Source organism: Myzus persicae, unplaced genomic scaffold (assembly GCF_001856785.1).
Source record: "Myzus persicae strain clone G006 unplaced genomic scaffold, MPER_G0061.0, whole genome shotgun sequence".
NCBI classification, from domain to species: Eukaryota; Metazoa; Arthropoda; class Insecta; order Hemiptera; family Aphididae; genus Myzus; species Myzus persicae.
In genome coordinates this window covers 274,468-283,894 of record NW_019103443.1, presented here as the reverse complement: position 1 = coordinate 283,894, position 9,427 = coordinate 274,468, and the positions used below count along the sequence as shown (strand labels likewise).

Genomic DNA, 9,427 nt, shown 5'->3' with positions numbered 1-9,427 from the left:
CAGTCATCATTTTCATATCCGTCATTATTATCATTACAAAACTTATTATTTAATTCACCATTGTCGTCTTTTTCGTTATCATCATTACCTTTGTCATATAAATCATTATTATTATAATTCTTGCTTATGAAATTATTGTTAGTATTGTAAGTTGAAGGGATATTTTTTCTTGATTGATATTGTGCCTATGGATATATAACATAAATATGTGTGGAGTATGTAAATCCGAATACTGAACCACAGTAAGAGAAAACTGATTGAACAAGCGAGTTAAATAGATAACTTGAAGAGCTCTAATATCTAGAATATTTTTGAGCATTCGGAAGTAATCGGAACTTACATTATAATAACTTTCTAAGAAGATTTTTAACATAATAAATATGACACCCGGAATTTTTCACCCCGAAGTTTTCCGGAGCATCAGGTTGGTTACAACTTTTTTTTTGTGGTTACAAATTGTTACATAAAAGATTACATAATACCGATCGGTTTTCAAGTCGAAATTTTAATTATTTAATGTTTCGGGTGCTGGGGTAACGTTACCCTGGCACCCGGAATTTGGATCGTGGTTTTCCGGGGCACCAGTTAGGTTACAAAATTTTTTTTTGTGGTTACAAATTGTTACATAAAAGATTACATAATACCGATCGGTTTTCAAGTCGAAATTTCGACCTTGGGGTGCCAGGGTAACACAGCTCATGGCAAATTATACATTTAGCCATGAGTATTTTAAGATGTACAAAACAATTTACAATGCTTAAATACTCATAACTCGCTATACATTTAAAATAAAGCTTGATGGATGCCCTAGATATTTATCTTACCTTTAAATTTTATAAGAGATCATTTTACTCTAATTTTAGAAATTATTTATCTATAATTAATCATAGCCATTATTGTGAAAGTAAAATTTGCCAAGTTGTATGTTTTTAAGACCGAGACAACCCATGCAGGTGTGGCGTCCGTCCTCTTAAGATTTTAAGACAAAATTGTATACGTACAGGGTCCGTCAGAACAAACGCATGTTTTTCGAAATAATACTACGCTAAAAGTAATTTCTGTTAAATAATTTTTATTTCATCAAAAAATGTAGAAACATATGCAATTTTTTTTACTGTAACAAAATTTAGGTTTTAAAAATAATGTCAGTCATATGGTGTCCTTGAGCCGCAATGCAGGAATGCAGGCGCTCCCGAAACGAGTCCATCGCGTTGGTCAGCATCTGTCCCGGAACTTCACCCACAACTCGTGTGATCTCGTCCTTCAATTCATCTAGGGTTTGTGGCTTGTATTGATAGACTTTTGATTTTAAGTGACCCCACAAAAAAAAATCACACAATGACAAGTCAGGGGAGCGATGGGGCCACGGAACGTCACCAAAGCGTGAAATGAGACGTCCGGGGAATTTTTGGCGAAGAACCTCCATTGAGGCACGAGCTGTGTGTGATGTTGCCCCGTCTTGTTGAAACCACACTTTTCTAATACTGACAAGTCGTCGTTGAAGCTCAGAAAAAAAAAATTGGGTCAGCATTTCGATGCAACGTTCCGAATTTACAGTGGTGGTTTGTCCGTTGTCCTCGAAAAAATAAGGGCCAATAATTTGCGTTGCACCTATTGCACACCAAACTGTGACTTTTGGAATATGCAGAGGTTCCTCATGCAACTGTTGTGGATTTACTGGGGACCAGTAGCGACAATTTTGCTTATTCACATAACCATTTAAGTGGAAATGAGCCTCGTCACTCATGAACAAAACCATGTTGTCATTATTGTCAATAATTTCAATCATGAGGTGAGAAAAATTAATACGCTGTTGGTAATCACCGGCCAATAATTGATGGCAAACTTGGATTTTATAGGGATGAAACGCTAAATCAATTTTTAAAATTCGACGTACAGTTGATTCGTTGATCCCAAGAGCAACGGCGCGCAAATGGACAGAACGGTTGGGGCTCCGTAATGTATCCAACCTTACTCTGTCCACGTTTTCGGGTGTTCTAATAGCCCGATTTCGTCCGTCAGTTCTTTTCATCAACACCGTACCTAATGTGTTGAACGCTGTAACCCATCTCAAAATGGTATTACGGTCAGGAATCGTTCCATGACGCGGAATATCAAAGTTAGTTCGAATATCTCGCTGTGTTTGAATGATAGATTCACCATTTTCGAAGTACCGCCATACTGCGAACACTCGTTGTTGCACACTGCACACCATGATGACAACTAAAACTGCACGTTATCAGCTTTACAACCAGCCGTCTCTCACACCGATTAGATTTCCCCACTTGAAGTATTATTAGTATTAATAACTTTAAAAACATGCGTTTGTTCTGACGGACCCTGTACTTGTACAAATAAGTACTATATTTTATACACACATTACATTCTTCATGACGAATATATTTTTCATTCTAACCATTTCAAAACAGTATTTTTTTGTCATCCTTGTGGGCGGGGAGGGGGATTTATCAGAGAACACCTCCTCACACCATTTGTATGCCACTGTGTGTTTATTACTATTGAATTACTTCAATAACTATGCTGAAGCTAGAAGCAATACAAACCTGATAATTCAAATTTGTCTTGTAAAAATCTAGTGTAAATACAATTTGCATTATTTTTTTTTTTTTAATACTTCAAGGCTTATCCAAAAACGATCTTCTGAGATTGTAAACTATACATTTATCTAGTTAATTTTAATAAACGCTTAAAGAAAAATGTTCTTTTTACTTTATAAGGTTTATTCTTTACCATGGTTAGGTCTACTACCTGTATACGAAAAAGATGATATACCCACAATGTTTAAGTAATAAATCACTAGCTGGAAGTATCTTCCTGACAAATGGCAACTAAAAGTTACATATTATTATGTATTATGATATAAAAAGGTCCATGAACAACAGTTTGAACCTAGGTTCCAATGATAATGCACTATAAACATGTCACTAAGTTTCCAGTGATTGGCTATTTTTATGGACATACAATGATACATTGAAGAGTAAAAACCAAATGGTACAGAAGGAAAAAGTATTATTTGATAGTCAGAAAATAAAATGAATCGGAAAAAAAAATTTCATAATATAATACTATATATTTTATTTTGATGACTTTGTATTGAAAATAAAAACTGTAAAACAAAAGTATTTTACAAAGGTATAAAAAATTAATTATCAGTTAAAAGTTTAAGATCATTATTTTACAATAATCATGTTAAACAGCGAGTTTTAGTCTTCATAATAATATGCGTGTATTTATGTAAGAGATATATAGACGATACACCTAGCATACACGCCCTGTGATTCGCCTTGCATACATATATAAATATAAATCAATGATTATCAAAATAGAGATGTGCTGCAAGCTGCAACTCGGGTATAATACATTAGCTTTCAATTATTATCATATTAAAATATATATATTACATACATAAATATGCGTCTAGAATACAATTGTTTATCATATTAAGTTATTACAAGTACTAGCACTTAATTAAAACTTTTCTAGACTGGGACATAAATTTAATTTTAATTTCTTAAAATTGATAAATTGAATTTGTTTTAACCACAGTTCATTAATCAAATCTAGTTTTATCAGTTCTGCCAAATTAATACACTTTTGTTATACCAAACCAGTATTATGTAAAAATTATTTTAACATAATTTTTTCTCTCTGAGCATACAATACATAACATTTAATATAATACAAAATGAGTATTCAAAGTCATATTTTAAAGCTCTCAAAAATTTCAAAAAACTTACTTTAACAAAATATAGGCCAATATCTAATTTAGTATAACAGTGTTATTATCTTAATCACTGATTGTGCATAGGCATTGAGATGGCAAAATAACAGATATTATCCTAAGAATAGAACGACACTTAAAAAGTTAATCAATTATGTACACATAATAACATAATTAAAATGAATACCAGCACCTTATGATGATAATCAAAATATTACAATATGATAAAAATGAAACAATCGGTATGAGATACGGACAAAAAATTTGAGGGAAAAACAATAATAATAAAGTAAATGGTAAATTTTAAAAGATGAAAAAAATAAAATAAAATGATTCACATGGGAAATAAATTCAATAACTTAATAGTTAAAACTATGTTGGGCAGTTATAGTTCGATACGCCACATAGTATCATTAAGCTATAATTCTTCTTTTAATAATGTGTAACGATTTTTAGAAGGTGCCAGTTTCTTAAAAGTAGATTCAGGTGGCATCGTCTGTTCAGCAGGTTGGTTATGACCATGGATTACTTCTATGGCAGAAATTTCTTGGGGGCCCAAATGATATTCTCTATGTAATTTACCGGAGTATAGATCATCGATGAATGTTTTTAGATGCTCATGATTTTTGTAATCGCTTTTAGCTGGGAATTGATACATGTGCTTGAAACTGTCAATGACAATTACAGGTAAATCGGTATGTCGTTTCCCCAGATGCTGTAATGGATGTGCAAACTTGACACCATCGGCAGTCAAGAAGTTTACGCGTTCTGAAACAATAACAAATTAAAGTTAACCCACATTGTTTACAATTATAATTGATAACACTAACGTTTTTCTTGTATTAAATAAGTGCCAACAATTTCTTTAAACAGCTTGATGGACTCCATATCATCAGGATGATAGAAAAATAGTAAGAATGGTAATCCTTCTTCTGTGATTTCTTCAGCATTCTCAAACGTTATTTCACGTACTAATGGTAAGCAATTGTCTGTTGCCCATATATTTAGCGAATCATAATCAGCTGAATTTCCTCTGAAAGTATGATGTTCAGATTTGGGAGACGCCCGGTCAGGTCTGAATTCTATTATTGTTTCATTGGGCGGATGCATGGCACGGAATGGTTCACTAGAAGTTAAAAAGTTCTAATTGCATTGTTGATATTAAAATACAAAACAGATTAATAATAATAATTACCCAACTCCAGCATAAAAAAGACAATCATCCTTGAGATTTGTTGCCACTTTTCTAAATATTTGGTATTCTTGAGAATCTTTGTTTTCAAAGTATCCAATTACAACTCTTGACTTCACCTAGAGACAATAATTTAAGTAAAAAAAAAAAAACAAAAAAAAAAAGTAGATACTTTTATGAATGGGTATCGTTCAACTTACATCGGCCGCGGCAAACAAGCTGGAGACTTCTTGTATGGGATCTTCAAGCTGTTTTTGTACAAAAGACACAAAAGCTTCAACTGATCGCTTACCCCTATATTCTCTTTTAGCTGGTTGTCCATTTATTAATACTTTTATAGTAGGATATTTAGTAATTTGAAATCTAGATGCAATGGAAGCTGAAAAAAATTATTTTGGTATAAGTATAAAAGTTATTGACAGCTGTGATTGTATTTGTATTACATTATTTTATTGTTGTAATAATTTAGAGCCTATAGCCTATACCTACTCTATATTTTACACTATGTATTATAATATTGGCCTTGGTACAGCTGAGCATACAATAATTTTAAAACTACCATATGTGTAGTTGTATTATATTATGATGCTAATGTAATTACTACATTATTTAAATGTGCTACATACAATTATACAAACAAAAATTATAAAAAACTTAACTATAACTTAAACTATTTTATCAACAACAATTTTAGTTAATTTGAACTTCTGGGGTTTAATTAATTAGCTAAGCTAAGCTTTTCCTCTTGTATATTCAATATTCATATAATAAATGTGAAATGATAAATAAAATGTGAAAATATGAAGTATTAACATAATATACTAAAACTTAAATAGCTTATTCGAATTTAAAAAACACTAATATTCTTGCACTTAAGTTTTTTTTTTAAAGTCTTAATTTATTCTTTTACCATTTTCTGTATTAGTCTCGAAGTCAATTAAACTTATAAGCCTTTTAAAATTAATCACTATCTGTGGGTACATAATATGTTTATAAATGGAATGTGAACCGTGCAAGGAAAAAAATATACATTTGTTATAAATGTATAAATAAACTTAAAAGAAATCTAAAGTTTGAATTTAAAATTCAAATTATAACAGAATATTTGTGTTGTAACTTATTTGAATTTATAATAATAAGCCAATAAAATTTTTTAATTAGTTGGACATTTCATAAGCATCATTATAATCTTAACAAGGTACTTACTACAATGGTTTTAAACTACAAGCATAACTAAGCACTCATATTAATTTTTTAAGTGTTTTTAGCTCTAGTAACTAGAGTCTAGTTAAATGTATTACATTAAAATAAATATAACAAATATAATTAATCATAATACATATTAAAATGTAACCATTTAAGAATGAATACTTATTAAGAATTGATAATAATATATACTAAGGACATTTTATATTTTAATCAAACATTTTTAAATAGAAGTTTATACAATGTTTAAAATATTAAGCATATTTTATATGATATGTAATCATACAGTACCTACATTTTTAATATTTTTATTTATTTAAAATTGTATTTTCTATTTAGTTTTAAATTTGAATGTAAATAATTGTAGTATAAAAAGGGATAGGTTCAAATGAATAAGAAATGCTAATTGCATTATTACATTAAGTACCTTAATTATATTCAAAGCTTCTGAAACATATTATGTTTAGGATAAAATAAAGGCTTTTAGGTTATCTTGAATTATGCACTATTGCACACAATAAGAGACAATTTATACTTAGCAGATAATAATAAACATAATGCTTAATAATACTATGTATTATGTATATTTAAATATGCGCATATATTTAGTTATATAACTTACTATATTCTTGATAGTAAGTTATAGTAAAATCGTTAAGAGAAAACAGTATATAACATTTATAAAAATTAAGTTTTCTTGTCCCCCACAAAAAAAAAAAAATAGTTTATAGGTACCAAGAATCAGATATATTTTTAGGAACCATTAAATAAAAAATTATAACTAATTTTAAAATACGAGAAATTAATTGATTATTCTTTATGCGGTTTTCTAATACCTATAAAATAAAAGTAGTATCACAAATTCAAATTTAAATATTGTATAAGTATATCAGTATTATTATTGTTAACATTGTTGTTAAAAATGTTATCATCAGAATTCAATCCAAATTATATACAACTAAAACCATTTTATTTAAGTATAAAAATATTTTGTTTTAAATAAGTTAGGTCAGATCCAAAGTTAGAGGAACTTAAAATTTGAAATTTGAAAATAAAAAAATATGTTTACTTACTTTCACTATCACAGTCTACTTTCCCCAACACAACTTTACCGGGCTCTGGATAAAGTTCAGAAACTTTTGCAGCAGCTTCTTCAAAGATTGGAGTAAGAATGCCACTAAACCGACACCAATCGGCATAGAAATTTATTATAACTAACTCATTGGATGCTAAAACAAAAAAAAATTTATATTTATAAAATTTTTATAAATTACTAAAATACATTAGGCAGTTTAGATAGTATTTTACTATATATGAAAGACAAGTTTAAACAGTAGAAGAACTCTCATTTTAGAGATAAAAACAGAATGAACAACATCATATTTTATGAAAATATAGAATGTTTAAATGAAAGCAAAAATTATTTTAAGGAAAAATAGGGTTGTTCATTTTGAGTTTGCCTCCTGTAAGTGTATACTATAGAAGAAACATTTCACAGCGAATGTAGAACCACTGAAAAATAAAAATATCATAAGAGCTAGGTATGATTATAATAAAGAAACAAATACGCCTACCCGAAACAATAGTTAAGGCATACAGAGTTATTATTTTTTCTACAAATGTTTTATCAAATATGCAAAGAATTAAAACAAATATTTTTTTAATAATTACCTAATGTCATGTCAACATTTTGGCTGTTGAGTTTTACAGCATTGCCAGTTACTGGATTGTAGAACAGATAGGCCTAAAAGCAACAATCTGTTAGACAATGTAATACATAGATCAAACAATAAACATACGACTTTGTCACTATACTCACAAAAGAAAAAAACAACAGGAACAATTTATTAGCGAATATCTTCCAGTAATTTTGATTCATGGTATTTTGAAAACTATGCTTGAGGTAACATTAGGGTATGAATAGCTGGTGGGAAGAGGAACCAAATACTAAACCTTTATTTCTTTTGCAAGAGAAAAAACCGTATTTTTTCGTGGACAGTTAACGACAACGAATCTTTTCTTCGACGGTGAACTATTTAAAATTTAAATGCGCTACGAACGGTGAATATGTGAATAATATGTTTAGCGATTTCACATTTACCTATAGGGACAAAATTTGAAGATATCACAAAAACGTCAAAAACCATTACGACGTCATCCGGCGAATGTTCGCTGATTACGATACGTCGATTTGTTCCATGAGACTGATAACGAAACCGTGGAGAACAAAATGAGACAATCGGAATGACTGATACTCTAAAGACTGATAGCACGAATTAAGTTATCTATAATTACAGTTGTAGTTGTAAAGAGGTTTAATTAAATTAATTAATTGTGTGCAAAATAAAGTTCTTTATCACAACCCTGGATAATAACATTGTGAATTATAATTATACACTTAATGATTTAATGAACCATTATACATATCAGCTAACCTAACCTAACGAAATCAAGTCATTCGCCACCCCTCCACTCCTGTACTTCGATTTTACTCATTGTCTACGCTTATTAATTTTAAATAAACATATTATAGATAGATTATATTAAATTGAATATAGTTAAATATAATCTGCGATATTATTACTAACAATAATCGTCAGGCGGCAAAAAAAAATTTCTACGTGTTCCTGGACTTCAGGCTGCACCTATGTGACGGATGTTACCGTTTAGGTATTCGCCTACGAAGTGTTTGGTTGATGTACTCGTGAAAACACACGTTAACGATTTAAAGTTGCACCTACCTATATTGTACAGCATATGTCTATCTTCATTCCTTTAAGATTAAACGGTGGCCACATCGGCACCACCGATTTTCGTCTTTCGTGGTAGACACGTGCCCAGTTATTATAGGCTCTCGACGTTCTTATCGACAGATAACTCAGTCGTGATCCGTAGGTTATAGATAGGTAGGTACTGTTTACTTTCTTTTTTTTTCAGTTTTTAACCGACGACGCCGCGGGATCTGCTTTCGCATTGCTTCCGCGGCGTAGCCATCGTTTGCAGACAAAATCATGACAAATATTCATACACAGCTCCCCGACTTACCCCGCGTTCATATAGGTACTGTCTACTTGACTACTTACTAGTTATAATTATAACAGTATAAATTATAATTATACATGCTAGCCTGTTTACCTAGGAATATGTGTATGACACATACCAACAAAATATTAAGTAACGCACTAACGCTGAACTTTAGACATTTTCAAATAAAATTGTATACAATATGATTTGAATAGCTGTGGGAGGGGGTATCCGTTCTTAAACAATTTGTTTTTTTTTTCATT

The 9,427-nt window shown here is 30.3% G+C and overlaps 1 protein-coding gene across 2 annotated transcripts; it reads right to left on the bottom strand.

The window, feature by feature from the left end:
• Window positions 1-3,252: 3,252 nt before the first annotated feature.
• LOC111034543 (endoplasmic reticulum resident protein 44-like) lies at window positions 3,253-8,993 on the bottom strand. 2 transcript variants are annotated; one of them, XM_022315817.1, is made up of 8 exons: window positions 8,882-8,993; window positions 7,960-8,241; window positions 7,812-7,884; window positions 7,214-7,369; window positions 5,135-5,313; window positions 4,938-5,053; window positions 4,573-4,868; window positions 3,253-4,510 (listed from the first exon to the last, which is right to left on the bottom strand). In XM_022315817.1, the coding sequence occupies exons 2-8, from the start codon at window positions 8,017-8,019 to the stop codon at window positions 4,161-4,163; spliced, it is 1,230 nt and encodes a 409-aa protein (XP_022171509.1). In that variant the 5' UTR covers window positions 8,020-8,241; window positions 8,882-8,993; the 3' UTR covers window positions 3,253-4,160. The 2 variants fall into 2 exon arrangements, with proteins under 2 accessions (XP_022171509.1, XP_022171508.1); XM_022315816.1 differs by lacking the exon at window positions 8,882-8,993 and having other exon boundaries at window positions 7,960-8,453.
• Between the last annotated feature and the right edge of the window lie 434 nt (window positions 8,994-9,427).